This window comes from Monomorium pharaonis, chromosome 8 (genome assembly GCF_013373865.1).
Source record: "Monomorium pharaonis isolate MP-MQ-018 chromosome 8, ASM1337386v2, whole genome shotgun sequence".
Classification (NCBI taxonomy): Eukaryota; Metazoa; Arthropoda; class Insecta; order Hymenoptera; family Formicidae; genus Monomorium; species Monomorium pharaonis.
The window spans coordinates 11176933-11201569 of record NC_050474.1 but is presented as its reverse complement, the minus strand read 5'-3'; the positions used below and the strand labels follow the sequence as shown (position 1 = coordinate 11201569).

The window sequence follows — 24637 nt, the reverse complement described above, 5'->3', positions numbered from 1 at the left end:
ACCAACGTTGTACACAAAATTACCTTTTTTTTGCGAGGTTAAGGGGAAATGCATTTACGCACGCCCGTCCGAGATCTGTCCGGACGGGCAGTGTGGGACTCCCGGCGACCCGTCGTCCCGAGGTCAGAACTGATTCCTCCACCGAGGTGACCCGACGGATGCCGCCGGACTACCTACTAAACCCCTCCCCCCTTTGTCTTGCTTTCGCCTCAGGTTAGAACCCGGTTCGGTATCGTCGTTAAACATGCTTCGACCCGACGCAAAATTATCTAAGACGATGACGCCGCCGCCGCTCTTTTCTCCTGAAAATACATTTGAGACGATATAAGAATCTATAACGCATCGATGTAGACCACAGTTTTCTCAACGATAACAGTCATGTCTATATCAACGTTCGTGAACCTCGTTGGAAGAAACTTTGTCGTGAAGGAGTTTGCCTCTCTCAAAAATGGCGTAGAACTCTCTCATTATATTTTTAGTTACTGTGAACCATGGAACAATTTCACCAAGGTAGAGAAACATCAGGCAAGGTGGTCGATTAATAATCATCATGGCATACAATAGGAGGATGGAATGATTCCATGCAGCATGGCTAAGAGTTTGATTACAACGGCGGTGATGAATGCAACAGCGGCTAAAGATGAAATTACTGTACACCTTAAGGGACGTGAGAAACGAGAATGGCTGCTGGATTTGATCCTGGACGAAGCGATACAAGAAGTCTGTTGAAAACATGTTGAAAACATCGAGACGCATTATGAAAATATTAAATCTCCAAACGAAATGGATGTTACGCATACCTTACATTGTCAGAAACATGTAAATAATTGCGTTCTACAAAATGTATTTAAACTATTCAATTGGTGGGACTTCCGTTTCCGGGCCAGAGTAAGTTAGACGTGTGTAATTGTATGCAGTGCATTGAGTAAGATAAGAGGTGAAAGAAAGTAGGAGAGGGTAGGATATTCAACCGGGTGTGGTTGAAGGAAAGCGCAAAAGAGTGTGTGGATGGATAGGTGAAGTGTAGAAAAAAGGATAGAAGTGAATTAGCGTATTAATTAGGTGAGCTGGGTAATAACAGAGTTGAAGCAGGGAGTAGGCAGAGAGAAGACAGGCATACGGGAGAGTGGGGAGTGAGCGCGCCGCCTAATGACAGAGTAGGCAGGTAGAGGATAGTTAAAGCGGATTCAGTAGCAGCGACAGCTGCACGTCAATTGATGGTGTTAGAGGAAGTAAGAGAGTAGCTAGATTGGCGGCGGGAGAGGACGGAGATGAATGGGATAGAAAATTAAGAGATTGGAAAGAGGAAATTGTAGGTAGTAAATCTTAAATAAAATATTAAAGATAGTTAGATTAGAGATGAAAGAGGAGTTGAAGGAGCGTTCAACACCCTGCCCTACAACCGGATACGCGGGGCGCTGATACGTCACGAGGTGCCCGCGTATCTGCGATGGGTCGTAGCGGACTATCTCCGCGGCAAGCAATTGGCCTATCGGGACCAGGACGGGGTACTGGTGCGGAGGGCCGTGCACCGGGGTGTCCTGCAGGGGTCCGTGTTGGGGCCCCTTCTGTGGAACCTCGGGTACGACACGGTCCCGCAAACTGCCCTCCCCCCCGGCTGGGGTGTCGTTTGTTACGCCGACGACACCATTGTGGTGGCCGGGGGGTCCAACTGGGGGGAAGCGAGAAGGACGGCTGACAGGCCGTACAGCGAGTCGTGCGCGCCATCGAGGGTCTGGGCCTCGGGGTGGCCCTGGGTCCTCGTTGGCGACACCCCTGTCTGTATTGGACCCTACGTCAAATACCTGGGCCTGATACTGGACGGTTCTTAGAGTTTCGGCGAGCACTTCCGCCGGCTGGCCCCACGCGTGGAGAGGGCGGCGACCACGCTGGGTCGCCTGTTCTTCAACGTCGGTGGCCCCGGGGCGGGAGTGCGCCGCCTATACGGGGGGGGGGGTCGTGCAGGCTATGTATGATGCGCCCGCTTGGGCCGACGCCCTGACGGCAAACCGGGCAAGTGTGTCGCTGCTGCACTCCGTGCAGCGGCATATAGCCATAAGGGCGTCGAGGGCGTACCGCACGAGCTCCCACGCGGCGGCGACGGCCCTGTCGGGCTCCCCCTCCCTGGATGAGTGAGTCCTAGACCCAGATAGCACAATATATTCTGAGAATATTTTGAGAATATTATGAAAATGTCACGTCAGATATACGTAAGATATACTCCACGTATACTATGAGATACTCAGAATATACTCAGGATATTCCTATGTCCGCAGTAACATTGTTCTCAGTATATTCTCAGAATATTTTTTATGATATTCTGAAAATATTCAAAGTACATTCTCAAAATATTATAAATGATATTTTGAGAATGTACTTTGAATATTTTCAGAATATCATAAAAAATATTCTGAGAATATACTGAGAACAATGTTACTGCGGACATAGGAATATCCTGAGTATATTCTGAGTATCTCATAGTATACGTGGAGTATATCCTACGTATATCTGACGTAAAATTTTCATAATATTCTTAGAATATATTGGATTTTTTCCTAAGCATCCTGAAAACATTAAAAAATTCAATTAATTAGGTTTGATTAATTTTTAGATGCAATTTTTAAATACTTATTTATTTTAGCGTATTATTTTTTACATAAACATGTTTTAAATAGATTTTATACAAACATAAACAAAAAATAATTTTTAAGCATATTTTAAACTTAAAATATTTTATTTTTTATAAATATATTTTAAGATAAGTACTACTTTATACGTAAAAATGTGAATAAAATATAGAACTTAGTAACGTTTAATAGTAAATTAATATAATCAAATATTTTATATAATTTATATAAAATATAGGAGAAATTTTATTATTTTATATAACTTATATAAAATAATAAAATTCCCTGAGAATACAGTTTTCTCGGGAGTATACACTTTGGAAACAGCGCAACAAAAAAATTGCGAAAAACAAAATTAATTCTGCGTGTTAAGCGTAGCTTTTGAACATCGCTCTTTGGCGTGAGCGAGCCAAATTTTTATCGGAGCTGACAGTTCTTCCTCCGTAGAATTTTGATAATGTTTTCTCAACGCACCTAAAATGATGTTATTTTAATAATCTAGTCAATGTTTTAAATCAGATAATCTGCATATTTTTACACTTTATATATTATTATTTTATAACTTACTAAGTATAACTTTGCATATCATTAAGTCCACAAAAATATTTTTCTTTTTGCCTCCGACCCAGCTATATTGAACGGCGAGTTCGTTTGTAAATATTTTCCGCATTAGTTTTAAAGCTGAAGTTTTCACATTTTGGCCTCCTAAATTTGCAAACTCTTTAATCTGTTATAACATAATAAATGTTATATATATAAATAATCCGTTCATTGACACAATATTTATATAATTTTGTCCAAAAATTCCATATTTTTAAAAATTACAAATATTACAAAAATTATTTCACAATATGTTGGGGGTTTATATTTACCATTTTTTTCCTATAATTTTCGTTCTCCTTAAGCTTAATTTCTAATTCTTGTAGACTCCTTTCATCTTTCAGTGGAAGATTACACCAAATGTCAATAGTTTCAATTTCTTCGGAACTTTGAAATTGGCGAGTTTGTTATATGGGCAACTCAATTGGAATTTTCTTTGGTATTGTTGAAAATAATCTCTTTTCATAGGCCAACAGTTTATTGAATAGCGATCCTCGTGGTATACAAGTAACTACGCAATATATCCGAATATAAGAAGATTAATATTATTAAAATAAAGGACAGATAACTTGTTGAGCTACGTTACCGTGGGAAACTCACCTCTTTGGTTATATGGGCAACTTAATTGGAATTTTCTTTGGTATTGTTGAAAATAATATCTTTTCATAGGCCAACAGTTTATTGAATAGCGATCCTCGTGGTATACAAGTAACTACGCAATATATCCGAATATAAGAAGATTAATATTATTAAAATAAAGGACAGATAACTTGTTGAGCTACGTTACCGTGGAAAACTCACCTCTTAGGTTATATGGGCGCGATTCAATTAGGATTTTCTTCGATATTGTTACAAGTAACTACTCAATAAGCACACAGCAAACTCCTCTAATATGGCTGTACCGTGACGGGCGAAATTGTAACGCCTATCTCTCTTTACCAGGTGCCGGAATAACCCCACAAGTTTCTGATAATGAGGAATCTTTGACTTATTCAGAAATACGGGCGCCGAAGAATGCCAAGTATTTGTAGACGATTATGTCTTCACTCGATGATTAAACGATATTGAATTATAATAATGTATATTAGGAGAGAGGAGTCGGATCACGTCGACTGCCCAGAACGAAGTCCAAGGTTTGTTTTTTATTCTTACACTGCTGCACTGGTGTAATAAGTTAGAATAAGACAAATATATTTTTTCTTATTCTAACTTATTGCACTAGTACAGCAGTGCAGGAATAAAAAATAAACTTCATAAACACGCACGTCTTACTACACTCGGTTCACAGTTAACACTGATCGTCGCATTCGTCGCACGTGGCACGCACGCGACACGCCAATGTTACAGCCGTGCGCCTGCGCGTGCCGCGGCAGCGTGCTAGATCCGTTAGGAAGCGTTTCTACCGAGCGCGTCATGCGTCGCGTCGTCCTTCGCGTTCATTCAAAACATGTATTATATTTTATCATAATAAAATGAGACGTTTTGATTGGACGCGAAAAACGATGCGACGTGTTACGCGCTCGGTGGGAACGCTCTCTTATTTTTAATTGAACTTGTTGCACAGTTGAACTTTTTTCTTTATCTCTCCAATGAACAGAAAAAGAAGACTGCTGAATCGTGCAAGAAGTTCAGCTAAAAAACAGACCTATTGCTTTTGGATTGGAGCGCATTCTAAAACAAAACATCCAAGATAATGGAAATATATTACTAAAATATTTTACTAAAAATCTCTCTCAATTGACCCTTTTCATTAAAAGTTATTAAGATTCATTAAAATTTATTAAAATTTATTAAAATTTATTAAGATTCTTTAACATTCATTAAAATTCATCAAATTTCTTTTTCTGTTAAATAACGATTTAAAAAATTAATAAATTTTAATAAATTTTTATGAATTAAATTAGTTTTAATAAATTTTAATGGATTTTAATGAATTTAATAAATTTAAATGAAATGAGTTAATTGAGAGAGATTTTCAATAAAATATTTTTATCAGGGGTGATAGTCTATGAAATAAGCTTTAAACCATAGAAAATTGATCAATCACAGTCGATTGTTATTAAAATACTCAATTGTGATTAATCTATTTCTTACGGCTTAAAGCTTAAATGTTTTGTTGTAGACAAGGTTTGAAAAAGAGATAATGGATCGCTAATATTTTGTATATTCTGAGGATATATTGGGTACAGAATATCATGCATGGAGTATGAGATATCCTCAAAATATCCTCAGAATATTACGTATATACATGAAACGTTCGGAACAAATTTCGAATATACGAATAATCTACGATATACATATGGTATATAATATTCTGTACCCGATATACTCAGAATATCCTCAGAATGTACGAAATATTAGCGATCAATTATTTACTGTTTACGATATCCTTAGTATATTCTTAGAATGTTATGTATATATATGGGATATTCCGTATGAATTCAGAATATACGGACGATATCATGTGCTATCTGGGGATGCGCACAGTAATAAACGGACACAGTAACAAACGGACACAGTAACAAACGGACACAGTAATAAACGGACATAGACCAAATGCGCACACTGCACATGTGCACGGACCAAATGCACACACGGAAAGTCGCAAACCCATGTGATGCAGTGAATGCTTTGCACGCACGCACACACACACACACACACACACACACACACACACACACACACACACACACACACACACACACACACACACACACACACACACACACACACACACGGGGGGGGGGGGCAAGGGGGCCTTCGGTCCCCCTCCCGCACCCACCCCGTCCAAGTCGCTAACCTATGTGAACTTTACTCTGCTTGCAATGTACATGGATTGCATTTGGTCCGTGCGCATGTGCAGTGTGCGCATTTGGTCTGTGTCCGTTTGTTACTGTGTCCGTTTATTACTGTGTCCGTTTGGTCTGTGTCCGTTTATTACTGTGCGCATCTGGGACGCTTCCCCCTGGATCTAGTTGCGAGGGCTCAGGCCCGAGTATACGAAAGGATGCGACAGATCCGGGAGGGGAGCGGGACAGTGACAGACAGGGTCCGTCGCCTGTTGAGGCTCCAGGCTCGGCGGTCCTTAATAGAAGAGTGGCGTGCGCGCCTGTGCAGTCCAGGCTGCGCGGGCCAATGGACCGTCGGGGCTCTGGCCCCGGATTGGCTGGACCGGGGCTGGGGCAGGTGTCCTTCTGGATAACGCAGGTTTTTACCGGACATGGATATTTTGGGAAATTCCTGTGCCGAATCCGGAAGGAAAGCACGACTTGCTGCCATCATTGCATGATGGATACGGGAGAGAAGGGGGACACCGCGCTCCACACGCTGGCGATATGTCCAGCGTGGGAACGTGAGCGCGGTGTCCTACGGGCGAAACTTTTGCCCGGGGAGGACTTGTCCCTCGGCACGGGCGATGCTGAGGGGCGAGTCCAAGTGGGAAGGGGCTGGTGGGATGAAGAGTGTAGGGAGTTGAAGAGACAGGTAAGAAAAGATTTAAGGAGGTGGAAGAAAGGATTAGAGGATAGAAGTAAATATATAGGGCTGAGAAGAAAAGGAATGGGAATGGAGGAATGGAAAGAGTATTTTATGTGTTTGTTAGGTAGAGTATAGGCAAGAGTGATTAGAGGAGGGGTGAGAAAGAATGGAGAAAGTAGTAGGAGGGAAGAAGAACAGGTTATTAGCAAGGAGGAAGTGAGAAAGGTGGTGAATAAATTAAAATTAGAAAAAGTGGGTAGATTAGATGGAATTCCGAATGAGGTGTGCAGGTGGGGGAAGGAAAGCTTGAAGAGTGAATAGAGGATTTTGTGAATAGGGTATGGAAAGGAGAGGAGTGACCAGAGAAATGAAAGGAGGGGGTAGTGATAGTGAAAAAAGGAGAGGGGAAGCAGGTGAAGGAGTATAGAGAAATAACATTAATGCCCAAGGTGTATGCAAAGATTTTAGCAGAGAGGTTGAATGAAGAGATTGAGGAGAAGAGGATAATCCCAGAAAATCAGGCGGGCTTTAGGAATAAGAGAGGGACAATAGATAACATTTACATATTAACTATTTAGTAAATAGAAGTGTAGGCAAAAAAGGCGGGAAATTAGTAGCGTTATTTGTAGATTTGAAGGTGGCCTTTGATTCAGTGGATAGAGATATTTTGATAAAGACGATGAGAGAGAGGGGGATTAGAGAAGGTTTAATAGAGAGAGAGTGGAAAGTTTATTAAGAGAAACGAAAAGTAGAGTTAGAGTTAGAGAGAAGACGGGTGAGGAGTTTTGAACGGGAAGGGGGGTAAGACAGGGGTGTCCACTGAGTCCGTTGTTTTTTAATATATTGATTTCAGACTTAGAAGAAGTAATGGGGAGGGTTAAGTGGGGAGGGGTGAAGGTGAGAGAAGAGAGGGTATGTACGTGACCCCACGACGATGTCCATGAAATTTTCTTCGTTCATTTCATGGTGTATGATGTCAGCAACGTTACGTTGATTGTTAGCATCTTCATTGTTTTTATCCATATTTACATCCACATTTACATTTAGATTATTTAAAATATTTACATTATTTACATCTACAATTTCGACTTCTTCATCATCGTCCGCGATGTTGATAATTTCAATGTCATCTCCAGTAATATCGATAATTTCTATTTCATTTGCCATTTTTTGCGGAAAAACTGAATCGTTTACTAAATCGCACTTGAAAAACTAACTGCATACACACACAGACTTTCGGGCAAACTTACTCGAAAACAGACTTGAAAACGTCTAAGGGATGCTCTAAAAGTTTCACCTATATATACTTATGCTATTTGTAAAGTCACGTAACTTTGAAAATAATTTTAGAAGAAGGGAAAGCTGAGATTTAACATGTTGCGAGACGTTCAATTGAAAGAAATTTTTCAGGTATAATATTAAACGCAGACTACAGTATTCGAATGTTATATTATTTATTAAAAAAAAATATTTTTAAAGTTTATAAAATCTAGTAGTTTAATATCGGCGCTCGCTGGCAGCCAAGATAAGGGCGCTGCTTTTACGATTAGTGTAGTGGGAGAGAGAGCAAACTGTAACTGGGGTGGAATATACGTAATATAATTTTTATTATTTAATTATTTATAATTTAAATTAGAGTACATATAAATATATAATCTAACTCAAATTATAAATAATCAAATAAAAATTACATTATATATATATGTATATATATTGTAACCGCGCTCGCGAGCGACGGCCAACTTCGCCTCGTCCCTGGTCGCGGCCCTGAGCCGTCCGGTTGACGGGGCGACCGTTTTCTCGTAAGTTTTCCCACAAGATATTCGATTGGGCGCCAGGTACGTTGAGCGTACCACTCTTCTCTCAATCCACGGGAAATTGCGCTTAAACTGACTAAAGAATAAACCTCATAGGCGACCGGGCGTCGGCGGCTCCGATATCCAGCTACTCAGCCCTAAAATGGCAGAGGGGGGGGGGGGTTCGGAATCGCGCGGGCGGATCGGGAAAGCGAGAGAACTATTAAGACACGTAAATGTAACAGTAAGATTAACAAATATATTTGACAACAAGTGATATAAAATTACAAGGCTTCATTGAGCGGTAATGGTAATTCGCGCGTGGCGCAAACGGATGGCCGCTCGGAATTAAGTTTGACAAACGCGGGACAGATCTGAAACGAGTTATTTTGCATACGCGGGAATTCTCCGACTTGTCTACGCTTTATCCTGCGTCGTTAGTGGACGCCAAACTTCCGATAGGATAACAGTGTCGCCAAGGGCGATCGGGACGAACAGTAACTCCGAGCCCGCGCGACACGCGACGGACTCGTGCTCTTCCACACGTTAAAAGATCCCGCGAACGATATGCGCAATAATTCTTATGAGCTCGCCAACGAGGCGGTACAAAACAATGAGATGAAATCGGACGGAAGCGCAATTAACAGAGATTCTCGATGCCGATGCGACAGATTAAATCAAATTTTATTAACAATAAATTAGAAAGGCGCGACAATTCACAGCGCGGTTAATAACTCGCGACACGACTACAGGACAAAATTACAATTGACTCGGCTGCGGATCGGGGCGCACACGCCACGTAATTGTAACATAAAACGACCAGCACGGAGCGAACTTACGCGGGCGGACGCGATCGGGCGAGGTAGCGATGCTCCAATAATTTCACGCTTTCTCGTAACGTTACTCCAGTTCTCGGAACATACGGTAATAAATTCGCGATTTTTCCGCGACTCGCCCAACCGCGAAATCGGTGGCTTTACAAAGTATTGTGACTTCGTCCCACTAAGTCGCCTTTTTCTCGCTTGCCTCGTCCGGGTCGGGATCCGGCTCCTGCGTTTTCTCACAAGATTCACTGCTCGGGACCTCGGATCGCACACACCGACAAGATAACGTCCGCAGCTTGAGTGCGGGATCCTGGATCCTGCGGGGGCCACTCGACGACGCGCCCCACCTTGCCTCCGATACGCCGGGCCCTGATTGGCTGCGGTTTTCCAAAATCGATTTTCGCGCAGCGCGCGGCGTGCACGCCGTCGCTGGCTAATCGATCCAAGCGCGGTGGTCGATATTGTTGGGCCCCGTGCACGAGAATTTTTGGCGCCTTCCTCCGCGGCAGATTCCTTTCTCCTTGCCGGGCGCATCCTTCGCCACCGGGACGTTATTTCCTCCTTGACTAGGGCGTTTATTGATGGCAAGCCGTCGCGATCTCCGCCGGGACCTGTGCGGGATCGGATTTGAAGTCGGAACACCGGCCTCGCGCGCCTTCGCTGGATCCTGAAAGCGTGATTCGGCGGCAGTGTCGGAATTCTCGTACGATACAAATTGTAGGCAAGATTAGGGCGGTATTACCTGCGGACCCCCGCTCAAAAAGGGTCTCCGTTACTCCTTCGATGCCCGCTCACTCTGCGACCTCCGGGAAGATTCTCCGTCGAGACGAGACGTTCAAAAACTACAAGATAGATCGCTGTGGCCACCCATTTCCGCTGCATTTGCGATGCGGCGCTCACAAAAATCTTGACGATCAATAAACGGACAACACAAGGGACGTCACACACACAAAACACGAGATAACACGCTCTTGCATCCGTTCCCGAGCGGGAGGACGCAGGATCCGCGTGATGTTAACGCGTAAGGGCCATGAAGGCCCTTGTGACGGGCAGCAGCCTGCGGCTGTCACGTCACAATACAGTGGAACCCCGCGTTAGCGGAAACTATTCCCTCCATATGCACTCGGCCCACATGAGTAGCATGTGTGGGGATAGCAATGCAGTCACGTAGTATGTAAGCAGTTACGACGTATTCTTAAAGATTTGTGCAAGATTTTAATCTGTAATTAATTCATTTAAGACTAAGAAATGGCTAATATTTTTTTAAATTTAAGAATTTATTATTTTGTCTACATGGTCATTAAAAATTGTCTCAAAAAATTGTTTCAAAATATTATTCGTGTAATATAAATAAAAATGTATTTTTATATAAATTTTTATTTTAAAAATTCACGTACATGTAAATAAAATAGCCAACACTAATTTAAAATAAATTGTTTAAATGTAATCACATAAAAAAAGGAACACCGATTGCAATCAAAGCTGGATTTCTAATTTGATAATATTTTATTTATAAATTATATGTTGGAAAATAATAATAAATTAGAAGTGTAGGGAATATAAAATATTCAGGAATATAATTTATTACAGAGGTACGAGATGTGAGTTTTTCGGACGGCTATAGATACGATTGACTTGATCTGAGACGCTCTGCTTGCAATTTTATGATCGAATACATTTAGTCTTAAGCGTAAACATTAACTGGTTAGATAGCAATACCGTTACGTCCCTGAATTTCACGGAGTGGGAGTGAAACCAAGCAATAGAAGATAACTCCGCGTTAGCGGACCAGAGCCCCGAACAGTCCGCTAACGCGGGGTTCCATTGTATATATGAAATAATAATAAAGTCTCTTTACCTATGTACCTGAGCGGCGGCGGCGACCCCTGAGCACAAAGGACTTTCGAAAACATGTTGAGACAAGTTTCTCATTTCTTAGAAAAAACAATAAACAAAAGAATTTTGAAATTTATGACAGGGTCATTTGTTATAGGAAAACAGTAAGCAAAGAAATTTTTGAAATTTATGACAGGGTCATTTGTTATAGGGAAACAAAGAAATTTTGAAATTTATGACAGGGTCATATGTTACACAGAAACAATAAACAAAGGAATTTTGAAATTTATCATAGGGTCATTTATTACACAGAAACAATAAACAAAAGGAATTTTGAAATTTATAACAGAATTATTTGTTATAAAGAATAATAAATAAAAGAAATTTTAAAATTTGTGACAGGGTCAATTGTTATAAAGAACAATAAGAACAAAAGAATTTTGAAGTTTTTGTGACAGGTAATTACTCCCACCCCCTTTTCCCTCCCCCCTTCCCCCATTCTATTGTTTGGGTCAGAACTCTCATAGCTTAACTACTAGTAACACACTTAAATTCAGTTTTTGCCATCAATTTACCGCTAGAATATATTGCAAATTTTAATCAGTTTTTGTCATCAATTTATTATCAGATTATATCAGCAAGGTTTGTTCGATTTTTGCAGACAATTTGCTGTCACATTAAATTATGTCTGCAAGGTTCGTTCAGTTTTTGCTGTCAATTTGTCGTCAAGTGTATCAACAAGCTTTGCTCGGTTTTTGTCGACAATTTGTTGTCGAATCTTATCAACAAGATTTGCAGACAATTTGTTGCCAAGTTTTCTACAAATTTTGCATGGTCTTTGTTATCAATTTGTCGTCAGATTATATCAGCAAATTTTGCTGTATATTTGTCATCAAATTGCTGACATTATTAAATATAGTAAAATTTGCATCAAGTTTGGTGCTTTCCTGCCAACAAGATTTGTAGCAAGATTTTACAAGGTCTGTTTTCAACAAATTTGGCTATCTGGGTATGCTATGCATATGCAGGTTATGTCATTTCGTGTGTGATGGCCCTTATGGTATATCCACACAAACTTGCATAAACGCATAAGCATATGCATAAGAAACAAAGCTCCGTTAAGGGAGTAAACGTTGCCAAATGCTGCATTGCCACGTTTTGACATATTCTCTTGCTAATAACTGTGAACACTTAAATGCAGTCAATGCAATAGAAATAATCTCGATATCGATGGATTCTATCAAATAAAGTGTCATATATTTCATTTCAGATCTAATACATTTTTCAAAGTTTTATCGATAACGCAGGCACACAAAAAAAGTGATTGGTTCGGTGGACCAGACTAGTCAATTCTTATGTATTTTGACTCGCTGAATCCGAATCCAAGGTCAAAATTGCAAAGTTAGCTCGTATTTCCTAATCTTAAAAAAAATTTTTTTTAATGTTGGTCCGGTGGACCAGACTAGTAAATCCTTATGTACTTTGACCCGCTGAATCCAAATCAAAGGTCAGAATTGCTGAATTGGCTCATTTTTTCTAACCTCAAAAACATTTTTTTTATGTTGGACCACACTAGTTTATTCTTATGTATTCTGACCCGCTGAATCCAAATTCAAAGTCAGAATTGCTGAATTGGCTCATTTTTTTCTAATCTCCGATATGAGATACTACAAAACCGGAGAAATATTAATGACAAAATCAAAGATCTTTACAAAAATTCCTTTTGTATCAAAATCGTGAACTAAGAATCCGATTGAGTTCCCAAGAAAATATGTTTTTGTCATAAAATGTTGTGAAGTTGTGAAAAGAACAAGACAAAACTGAGACTGAGAGTATCTGCCATATGGAAAAAACCGATGACCAGAGAAGATTGTTATTTCTGCATGACAAGTCTGAATGAAATAAACAACACAAAAATTCGGCATTATGCTACACCAATGTTTCGAGTTTAACGAAACCTATATATGTATCAGCATCCGACGAAACAAACGATGAAGTCATGGATACAAGTATTACTTCTGAACTCAATCGAATGGAAATTTATGGAAGTTTGGAAGGATCTGAGAGCGAAACTGAAAGCAAGATTGAGAGTGAAATCAATTGATGGTGACTATGTTCCGTATAATATTTCAAAAAAGCCAGGAAAAATAACACAAGAGAAGGTGAACGATCTCGTTCGAGATTTGGGTTTGCCCAAGGATGGAGCAGAGTTTCTGGCGTCCTGGTTGAAACACAATGCTAAGGAGACGAAAAATGTGAAAACCTTCTATTATCGTGACAGAAAGAGAATATCGGCAATATTTCTCTGCAGATGAAGAACATTCATTAGTCTATTGTCACGATGTTATCGGATTAATGAACAAACTGAAATTTGGATGTTACAAGTCTGATGACTGGAGACTATTCATTGATTCTTCTAAGAGGAGTTTGAAAGCAATATTACTGCACAATACTAATATATATGCCTCCATTCCTGTAGCACACTCGATTGTGATAAAAGAAGAGTACACAAACCTGAAAACAGTTCTTGAAAAAATTAAATACACAGAACATAGATGGCAAATTTGTGGGGTTATAAAAATTCTTATCATATTATTGGGTCAACAATCAGGTTACACAAAAAATTTATGCTTCCTATGTGAATGGGATAGTAGAGATCGAACGAACCATTACATAAGAAAAGAATGGCCGATAAGAACGTTTCTGCAATCTGGATCTAAAAACGTCATAAATGATCCGTCAGTTGAACCTTCAAAAGTTCTTCTTTCACCTTTTCATATCAAATTCAGACTCATGAAACAATGGGTGAAAGCTTTAAACAAAAAAGGTGAATATTAGCAGTATTTACAAAAGAAATTTTCCAACATCTCTGATGCAAAATTGCGGGAAGGAATTTTCGATGGACCTCAAATACATAACATGTTGAGAGATAACAATTTTGTCACCAAAATTAATAAAGACGAAAGAGCAGCATGGCTGAGTATTAAAGGTGTTATAGAAAATTTTCTAGTAAACCACAAAAGTCAAGATTACAGAGAAAAGGTGGCGGAAATGATAGAGAATTACAGAAAATTAGGTTACTTAATGAATCTTAAGTTGCATTTCTTGGATTCTCATATCGACTACTTCCTAGAAAATCTAAGTGATTATAATGAAGAACAGGAAGAAAGATTTCATCAGGACATCAAGGAGATGGAGCATCGATATCAAGGTAAGTGGGATGTGAATATGCTGGTTAATTTCTGCTGGACGGTCAAACGAGATGTCTCTGTGAAAGGGAAGAAATGTAAGAGAAAGCCATTGCACAGAACCTTCAAGAATAAAAGAGATATAATAGAAGAGGGGAGTGAATTTTCTACTCTATTCATTCACGCTAAGACTTGTCATACGTATTGAATTTTCCCCGGGTAATGTGGTTACGCAACTTGCACGCTCCGGATTATACATTTGTGACCCAAACTGCTTTTACAAGGTGTTTTTTTAGGTTAAGAAAAAATGAGCCAATTCAGCAATTCTGACCTTGAATTTGGATTCAGCGGATCAAAATACATAAGGATAAACTACCCAGATAGGTAATATGATATATATAGCAGTTTATTATAATAAGGATATTAGCATCTTGCTACGCATTTGTGTTGTCCCTTGTGCTGTTGTTTGCTAGCATTCGATGTCGGAAATAAAATTTTTTGCACGTTTTAAACATTATGCTAGCATTACTTAAGATCAGTGTCAAATGCTAGCAAATAACAGCACAAGGGACGACGTAAATGCGTAGCAAGATGCTAACATCTTTATTAGCAACATGAGAACAATTTGTGCCCATACATACATTTGTGGCTATCTGGACAGTTTGGCCCGCCAGACCAACATTAAAAAACAATTTTTTTTAAGGTTAAGAAAAAATGAGCCAATTCAGCAATTATGACCTTAAATTTAGATTCAGCGGGTCAAAATAAGGATAGACTAGTCTGGTCCGCCGGACCAACATTAAAAAAAAATTTTTTTTTGAAGTCAGGAAATACGAGCTAACTTTGCAATTCTGACCTTGGATTCGGATTCAGCGGGTCAAAATACATAAGGATTGACTAGTGTTCAGGCGTTAATCTCGATGAGATTGCCCTGATTCCGTCCCGAGTAAAGGCGCGAAGCGAATTTGAATTGCGGTTTGTTAGCGTTGGAGTGGAGTTGAGGAAAGAAATGAGAAAACAGCGTTCACACATAAACTTCAAGCTTTATGCTTGTCACTTACACTCGAAGCAAGCGGCGAATCGACTCTCCATACAACTTTTTGGAAATCTTCCTGTCGTCCGGTTTACCTGCCACTGTGATCCGGTTCGGAAATCTTGAAGAGCTTCTGGCTTGAAGCCCTCGCGTGATCAAAAATCTTGCGCGCGAGGAGACGGCGGTCTAGGGCGCGAGGCAGGGGACGTGCGCGAGAGAGAGAGCCGACTACCGACTCACGAGCTTCGATAAGCGCGGGTAAATTACAATTAATAAGAACTAATCTTAAAACGAAGCGGCAACCTGCGTCACGATACACCGGTTTGCATAGAAAGGCGAACTGTGATGCGACCGGAGATGCCAGTGAAGTTTTTTTTTTGAGCGGACAACTATTCGCGAATGGAAAAAATGAAAATTTGGCAACTCTCCGCAGAGCGAAGTATCGTTAGCGCTGAGTTTTAAATGACTGACTCACACAATCGGCAGTGCGAGGTTTAGAAAATATCAAGATGTTAGAAAGGGCAACGCGAGCCTGTTTTCGCATGATCTTTGTCGATAAACTTCACAGTAGTTGAGGAGGTGCGTGACAATGTCGTGACGACGCCGTGCGACTCATCATGATTGACGGCCTGCCACGCGAATGATGCCGAAATTTTTGTGAGGCAGTCGGCATTCCGAACATACCGCCCGCCTCGGAATGATTACGAAACCGTACAAGATTGCGCGATAGACTGCAATTTATGAGGAAGGATGTTCCTCCGCCCGCCATGACGCACTACAATTCATATGTGACGTTGATGATTGAGAAACACAAAAAATTTACATGTTATTTACAGCAAAAATCTTAAATCTAATTTACAAACTAAGAAACAATATCACGGGAACGTTAGTTGCTTGTAGCCTTGTCTTCGATCGGTAGAACGCACAATTTGATGATCGGACGCTTATATTCAAAGGTGGCCGTCTTCACCGTGACCACCCGAACTAATCCGTCGGAACCCGCGTGACACTGCATCACTCGGCCGAGCTCCCACTTACATGGAGGCAACGTTGAATTGCGCAAAAGGACGATTTGGCCGACCCGAATCGGCGATTTTAGTTGTCGCCACTTGGCTCGCTGTTGTAAGGTGTTAACATAATCGGTCTGCCATAATTTCCAGAATCGTTCAGTGGCATGTCGTACAAGTTGCCAGCGCGATAGGCGGTTTTCGTTCAAAAGAAGTGAGGGTTCCGGATTTACGGCGATAGCGGACCCGACCAGGAAATGGCCAGGGGTTAGACACTCGTAATTGTCCAGGGTATCCGAAAGAGGCGCAATTGGGCGTGAATTTAAACAGGCTTCTATCCTGCAGGGTGGAAAATTCTTCGAACGTAAGCATATGATTACCCAATACGCGACGCAAATGAGTTTTGACACTTCGCACGCCTTCCCATAAACCGCCGAAATGCGGAGCGGAAGGGGGAATAAAATGCCATGTGACATTATCTGAGGCAGTTGAATTAAAAAAATCTGGATCGCGCAACGCAGCTCAATAAGCTAACATTAACTCCCGATCGGCGCCGACGAAGGTTGTCCCGTTGTCTGAGTACATTGCTTGGGGCAAACCTCGACGGGCGCAGAAACGAGAGTACGCGTTTAAAAACGATGAGGTGGAGTAATCTCCGACGAGTTCCAGATGGCTTTAGTCGCGAGGCAAATGAAAAGAGCGATATAAGCTTTGCGCGATGTAATGTTTCGTCCCGCGGAGGCGCGAATTTGCACAGAGCCCGCGTAATCCACGTCGCAGTGCAAGAAACTACGAGCCGGCGCCGATACACGAGATTCCGGAAGATCTCCCATTAGTTGAGTAGGAATAGTGGCGCGCTCGCGTGTGCACACCACACACTTGTGAATGACCACTTTAACAAGACTACGAGCACGAACTATCCAGAAATCGCGACGCAAGAGATTTAAGTGAACTGAGATCCGGCGTGCAGCGCTCGCAAATGAGCTTGAGTCACAATAAGCGGCACCAGCGGATGCGCCGCCAAAAGGATGGGATGCCGTGCAGAGAACGGATATGGAGCTCTACGCAGTCGTCTCCCAACACGCAGAAGTCCGTCCTTATCAAGAAATGGACTAAGGGAGAGAAGCGAACTTCTTGTGGAAATAGATCGATTCTTCGCTAAGGATTTTAGTTCCTCTGGAAACAATGTCGCCTGAATTCTTTTTAGCCAGAAAGTTTTAGCATTATTGCAATCCGATGCTGACAGAATTACGTCCGATGCGAGATTGGGAGTGACGGAGAAGGAGCGTTGGTTATGACAAGTGAGATGGGCGCGACACGAGTTGACGAACTTACTAAGATAAGCGGTAACGCGAATGAGCTTTGGCCATGATGAGTATCGTGTCGAGAGATCCCATATTTCGGTATGTTCAGAGCATTGAAGGGATATAACCTTTTCTTCTACGGAGGTTTGAGGGATAAGGTACGTGTAGGTAGAAGGCCATTTATGAGCGTCGAACCGAAGCCACGCGAGGCCGTGCCACCACAGCGGGTGATTAACAATTTCATCGCCGAATATACCGCGGAATGCGCAATCTGCGGGATTGTCTTCAGTTAATACATGTCGCCACTCAGCGTTCGAAAGGCGAGACTGAATGTCACTGACGCGATGTGCAACAAACGTCTTCCATCGCGATGGATGCTGCGTCACCCATGCGAGAACTATCGTGGAATCTGTCCAACAGAAATAGGGAAGCTCGCGGTAACCAACCGATCCGCGTACGAAATCGATAAGTCGCGCTAAAAATAATGCTGCCGATAACTCCAAGCGAAGAACGCTCAAAGGTTTTACCGGCGCGACCTTTGACTTTCCGACTAACAGAGTTATGGTAACGCGTTTTGCCGACACGATTTTAATATAAACAGCAGCGGCATATGCGTTGTTCGACGCATCAGCGAAGCCGTGAATTTCAGCTGACTGGATGTCAGATCCGAATCCGCACCAACGCGCTATGCGCATCTCGCGTAAATGCACGAACCGAGAACAAATCTCTTTCCATTGCGACAAGAGATTGTAGGGAAGGGTATCATCCCAGTCTAATTTTTGCCGCCAAATTTGCTGCATAAAAATTTTGGCGGTTATGATTACGGGAGTTACCCATCCGAGGGATCGTATAGTTTGGCTATGGCGGACAAAATGGTACGTTTGCTAGACGGAGGGGACTCGAATAAGGCCACGCTAAATTCAAAAACGTCGTCTGGTGGACTCCAACCGATACCGAGAATTTTAATTTGCTCGTTCAAGGCAAATGGTCGCTTACCGGGCGAGCCGAGTGAGTCTGAGTCGATGTCCTTGAGGAGATCGGGTGAATTGCTAGCCCACTTTCGAAGATCAAATCCGCCGCATTTTAACAAAGCTATTATTTGATCCCGAGTTTGCCGAAGAAGGCTCGCATCATCCGCGCCGAACAGAACGTCGTCAACATAAATGTGATTGCGTAAAACGGGCTCTGCGAGAGGAAAGCGATGGCCTTCGTCATCGACGAGTTGTTTCAAAACCCGAAGCGCAAGAAATGGCGCATATGACATTCCGTACGTGACCGTGAGTAATTGGTAATCGGTTGGTGATTCAGAGAGCGATGCGTTCCAGAGAATTCTGATAATTGATATCGCGATGATCAACGAGGATTTGGCGGTACATTTTCGCGATGTCAGCCGAATACACATGCCTATATCTTCGCCACTGTAACAAGATTGACGCGATATCTGTTTGTAATTTAGGATCAGCAAGCAGATGGTCATTTAGTGAGGATCCGTTAGACGTTACGCTTGACGCGTTGAATACGACGCGAAGAGGAGTGGTAGAGTGATCTTTCCGTTGTGACGTGGCGCGTCCGACGCGCGCGTCACAAAGGCATAAGACCGACCGAGGGGGTCGGTCGGGGGTGACTCCTCGCTGAGCCGAGGGGGATACGGCTCTGTTATTTTATTTTTTTTTGATTTTTAGCTTCCGCGATACCGTTTTCCGATTGTAGTTGCTAATCATTTAAAGTAAAGGCGCCGAGTGTGGGCTCATCTAAAGAGTGTGGCAAAGGCGACGGAGGAGCAGCCGTCGTGGGAATTCTGCTGGGAACAATCGACAGTGGAAGGAGCGCCCCTCAAGGAGTTTCCCCGCCGAGCCGTGCGTCGGGTCCCGCAGCGCGCTGCTGTCCCTGAGCCAAGGGTACCGACCGCGCCGAATTACAGCACGGAGACACGATGACTCCCGGCAAGGATCACGCCGTGGGCACGCGCCACCGGGTTGCAGACCGGAAGAGCGGCCACAGCCATGTCAACCGCCAGCCACCAAGATCGGATTGGTCGCGGCCTGGCCAGCCGGACCAACCGAAACGGCGCGGCAAAAGAGATCGCACTTATGGAGCACGTGTTCATCACGGACATTTTGAGAGATAAGGCAGCGCGGCGCTGGATCGAGGATCACGCGAGTCACGTGGATCCATCTATTGGGAATCGAAGAGCGTCCGCGCATGCGCGACGGCTCGAGCCGGCCGGCGCGGGACAGGGGCTCCTCACTGTTCGGTAGACGGTGCGATAAGGCGTATCACAGAGGACCAGCCCCTTACTATCGACTTCGGCGGACGAGGATTTTGAGATTTTTGTAAGGCCATCACTCGGCAGCCACGCGAAATTCAGTAAGATTCGGTAAGGCGGTCGACTTTCGTGCGGGACCGGATAAGGGATACCGTTTTGTCGTGTTACCGGTGATCCCGATTCCGATACCGTTTTGCTGTTGTTTGTTCATTAGTGTTGAGAAACTCGAAATACAAAGTAGAGTCTTGTGGCCGCACGAGAGATCGGACCGACCGGCCCAAATATTTAATTATTAAGTACGTCCCTTTCGGACAGAGCCGGCACCGACAGTCATTTTGTCATTAATAATTGAGTTCTTCATTACCGCGAATACTGATTTCGAACATATTATAATTGTTGAGATTGACGAGCAGAGAGCCTCGACGGCCTCTCGCCTCGTAAAATAATTCTAAAGTTTCCGCATTCTCTTTGTGCCGACTTCCGGCTTCTGTCTTAACCACGTCTCTGTAAATTTATGAAGTTTTGTGAAGTGGAGTACGATCCATGATTCTCGTTGACACCGTACTCGTTAATCTTTAAAGAAATATATTGTTTATATTTAATATTTAATTGACTATTGTGTGATTCTCTTCTACGACCTGCCTTGATCCGAACTCTCCACCCCCCCCCCCGGATTACTAAAGAACCACGCCCCTCTACCACGTCGAGAAAGAGCCACCGGCATTTATAACGCTTCCTATCCGGCTACCGATTTATAGTTAATTGTTGTGTGGCGCGGAAATCCGCGCCTGGCGCCCAGAAAATTAGAGCATTTTGGAGTTACCGTTCAAGCAGGCTACCGTTTTCAAAAGTTACCGATTTCGCAAGGAAGCGTTACCCGCGAACTGTTAAAGAAATTATTATTGTTAATTAGGCGTAGCTCCTCGGACCTGGCGGTTTCCGAAGAAAAGCTACGTCGCACCGTACGACGCCGGAATGTACACCCACTGTTCACCTTGACCTTGAGGAGGCGCGGGCCGCATATGACCGAGACTCACGTATTCTACGAGAAAATCACGATATTGGGCAACCAATGACAGATCATTTTCAAAGCGACGCCTTAATGAATGCAACATGCGCTCGGCGCGCGGCCTCGACGACCCGATGTCTAGAGGCGGAGTTTTTTTGAAAGGGAGACGCACTATATAGCGTCCAGCGGAATCACGATAATGAGTAGATAGAAAATGATCCTCACACTGCTTTTCCTGAGGCGCGAGAATTGACTGCCGGGGAAGCTCTTCGACTTCCCAAAACCGACGAAGCTCCGCCTCAAGGAAAGGAGAACTTAGAATGTGATGCATTGAAACAACGGAGAGAGAACAGAGAACAGAAGGATCAGGTGAGGATGATGTAGAATTGCTGGTTGAAGGACAGATCGGTCCCGAGATAATCCAGCCAAAGACAGAGTTCTGAGCGATAGGCGTTCCGACCCCCCCCCCCCCCCGCGGACACCATCCAGAATAATGTCGCTATACAAATCAGCGCCGATAATATTAATAGGATCGAGATCGGTCGGATCCAAGTCAGCCCACGGTAAATCTGCTAAATGAGCGAAAGCCGAAAGGTCAGAATTCCGCCTCGGAGTATACGCGGTTAACGATCCCAAAATGAGAGCGGTCGTGGAGAAAGACGGAGATGAAGCGTTACGCGGTGAAATGAATATTTGAGTCGTATGTTTAAAAGTTCCGGCGTGTATACCACCGACGGCGGTAACGGAGATAGGCATACGACAGCGCTTCGCTCGCAAAAGTTGCGCTAAAGCCTCCAAGATAAACGTCATTTCGGAGCCCTGGTTGTTCAAGGCTCGAACGACCGCTGTGCGACCTGACGAGACGGCCCGGAGACTGAATCCGAGTTGATATACAAAGTAGAGTGATGTCTCTTTTGACAAATTCGACATGGGTATTTACTATTTACATGTTTGAACGGTGTGCTTCTCACTAAACAATTAAAGCATCGTTTATGCTTTTTAACTAGTTCCCGACATTGATTTGGATTCTTCCCCAGGAAGTCGGAACATGCATTAATAAAGTGAGGCGCGTTACACAATGGACATTTCAATTGCGTGTTCACTGACGCCGTGGCCGCATGGGCCCGAGCGGTGGAGGCAGGTGTCGAACCGGGTTTCTTTGATGGAACGGGCGCAAGGTTTTCCAACGCACGAATCCGAGATTGAAGAAAGACTGAGATCATCGTACGAGGACAGATCCTTTCGATCTTGATCCTTTAAACTCTAGGCTTTACGCGTAATCGAATTAAGTTTCCCAGTGATAATATGAACGAGCATGTCATTCCAAAGCTCTTCCGGAGTGCGATTTAAATTTCTAAGAGACTTTATTGCAACCTTAACTTTATCATTTAAGCGCTGTAATTTGGAAGTCGATTCGCGCGTCTACGGATCCGGTCATGTGACCATTTAACAGCAAAGAATATGTTATATTAATTTCATTAATATACTTGAATTTTAAAGAAATAAAAGCGAATAAGTCATGAACAATTAATTGTTTCCTATTCGTTTTGGAAATTTTGCACGTTGGAATAAAGTCCACAAATTGTGAAGTTCGCTGTTCGTGAAAATGTCTACTTACATTTTATAAATAAACAAAATATATTAATTTTACATACAGTTCTGATAAGCTTGCAAAATTATGAAAGAACATAAACTGTAGTGGATTTCCAACGAATTATTCGCTTTTATTGATTTATAATTCAAGTATATCAATAAAAATACTATGAAATGATTTTCTTAATGTTTTCAATCAACTTTTAATTTTTTTACCTTCGCAATTTATGTAGTACAGTTCAAAAATTTATGTGAAAAATTTTAGTTATGAGCTATCGTCGACCATCCTTAGTCCCCATCGCTTATCGCTATGAACAACGTTGTGAATAGCAATGAATTTTATTTGCGCTCTCCTCGCTTCGCGGCGAGCGACGACGATCGTCTTGTTTCCCACCGCGCTCGTGTTTTCATTATAGCCGTGCGTACATTGGTAATATTTCACTATTTTCCGACAATAATTATAAGAACTGTACACATGGAATCGAAAAAATTTGGAGAGCTTTTTGTCTTCGATTTTCGTGGGCAACACGATGGTATAAATATTATGCGAAGGTTTATTAACACCCTGTATATATATATATATATATATATGTATGAAATAAGATATTGATATACATCGGATGTGATATTCTTAAATCTTGAATAATTTGTTGCTCGTTTACACCCATCAAATTTGACATTTCTTAATAATTTTCTTTTGCAGAGGCAAAAATATTAAGTTGTTTCGGTTCTGTATCATTCTGCTGATTTATTTATGAACATGAGTGAGGTAAATTTAGTTTTTCTTGCAAATAAATTAGAAATATCTATCGTATCTAATGTTGTTATATCTTGATCTTATTACAGAGCTCCGATTTAATTCTTAAATCTGTTCATCTGACGTGCATGAAACACAGTGTCTCAAACTTCAGATCAGAACAGTAGAAGAAAAAATAAAAAATCTTCAAAAGCATTATGATAATGACTTTGCCAGTTTACGAAATATAGTTCGTGAGATAAATGTGATGAAGCAGGTGCTATATATTGGCAAGTACTTGTTGAAAATATTAGATTACAAAGTAATTCGTAATGAGCCTTAATGGTTTTCAATTTGTTCCATCTATTATGTAATTGAAACGCATTAATTGTATATTTATAATCGTAACTATACAATGTTGCATAGTGGGACATTGTAATACCTAAAAGCTGTGCACAATAAAAGGAATAAAAAACAGGGTATAAAAAAACAAAACAAGAATAGGAAATAAAAAACAGTTCAATATAAAACACATAAAATGGAATATAGTTATGCAAAATAGAGAAATTTTTTGTTGTTTATTCTTTATTTCTGTTCCTTATTCCTTTTTGTGTATGCAGTCCCTCACTGACTTTAATATTTTAATCTTAACCCTCTGACTGCACACTATCAAAAAGTTACGTTCACTGCACACATGGGTGAACGACACCCGGAAAACTTTGACGATTGTATTTCGGGCAAAAATCGACGAATTTCAATCCATTTCTTTTTAATCCTAAAGAAAATTTCTCAGAATTGTGATAAAATAGGTTAGAAAGTCGTATGTATAAACTGGAAAGAGATATATTTAATAGACAGACAATAAATAAAAAAATTTTGCATAAAATTTTTTTTTCAAACGGCTGCATTTTGTAGAAAAAAAACTTCAAAATATGGTAATTGGAAAGCTGAAGAGTTATATTTTAAGAATCTATTATCAATTTTTTGATTTTGTACCAAAAAGTATTTTTTTTAAGATATAAATATTTACTATTTTTCGATCTGACAGTTAATACCGTAAAATCGAAATCATCGAAATATTTGTGAATAAAACGAAAACAATTATTGTTTTCATTATTATTTATTGTTTATTTAACTCAAATATAAAGAAATGAAAGTTCAACTATCCACTCTTCCATGTATTCACTTCTCTAGAAACTTACACAGAAAATAAGGAAATATTTTTGTTGAATCAAAAAGATTTACTTGAACGAAAATTGATTTCAAAATTTTATATAGTTTAACCAAGAAAATAATATTTTTGTTACTTAAAAATAATTTTCTTGAATGCAAAAGAAAAAA

The 24637-nt window shown here is 41.5% G+C and overlaps 1 protein-coding gene and 1 long non-coding RNA gene across 3 annotated transcripts; both read right to left on the bottom strand.

Annotated features, from left to right (window-relative positions):
• Positions 1–2857: 2857 nt before the first annotated feature.
• Positions 2858–5014, bottom strand: LOC118647129. 2 transcript variants are annotated; one of them, XR_004964442.1, is made up of 5 exons: positions 4029–5014; positions 3828–3939; positions 3500–3738; positions 3195–3354; positions 2858–3101 (listed from the first exon to the last, which is right to left on the bottom strand). It is a non-coding gene; the product is annotated as an uncharacterized LOC118647129 (long non-coding RNA). The 2 variants fall into 2 exon arrangements; XR_004964441.1 differs by lacking the exon at positions 4029–5014 and having other exon boundaries at positions 3828–4022.
• Positions 5015–17331: 12317 nt separating this feature from the next.
• Positions 17332–18387, bottom strand: LOC105840290. Its single transcript, XM_012687177.1, has one exon. It carries the CDS (start codon positions 18385–18387, stop codon positions 17332–17334), a length of 1056 nt encoding a protein of 351 aa, XP_012542631.1.
• Between the last annotated feature and the right edge of the window lie 6250 nt (positions 18388–24637).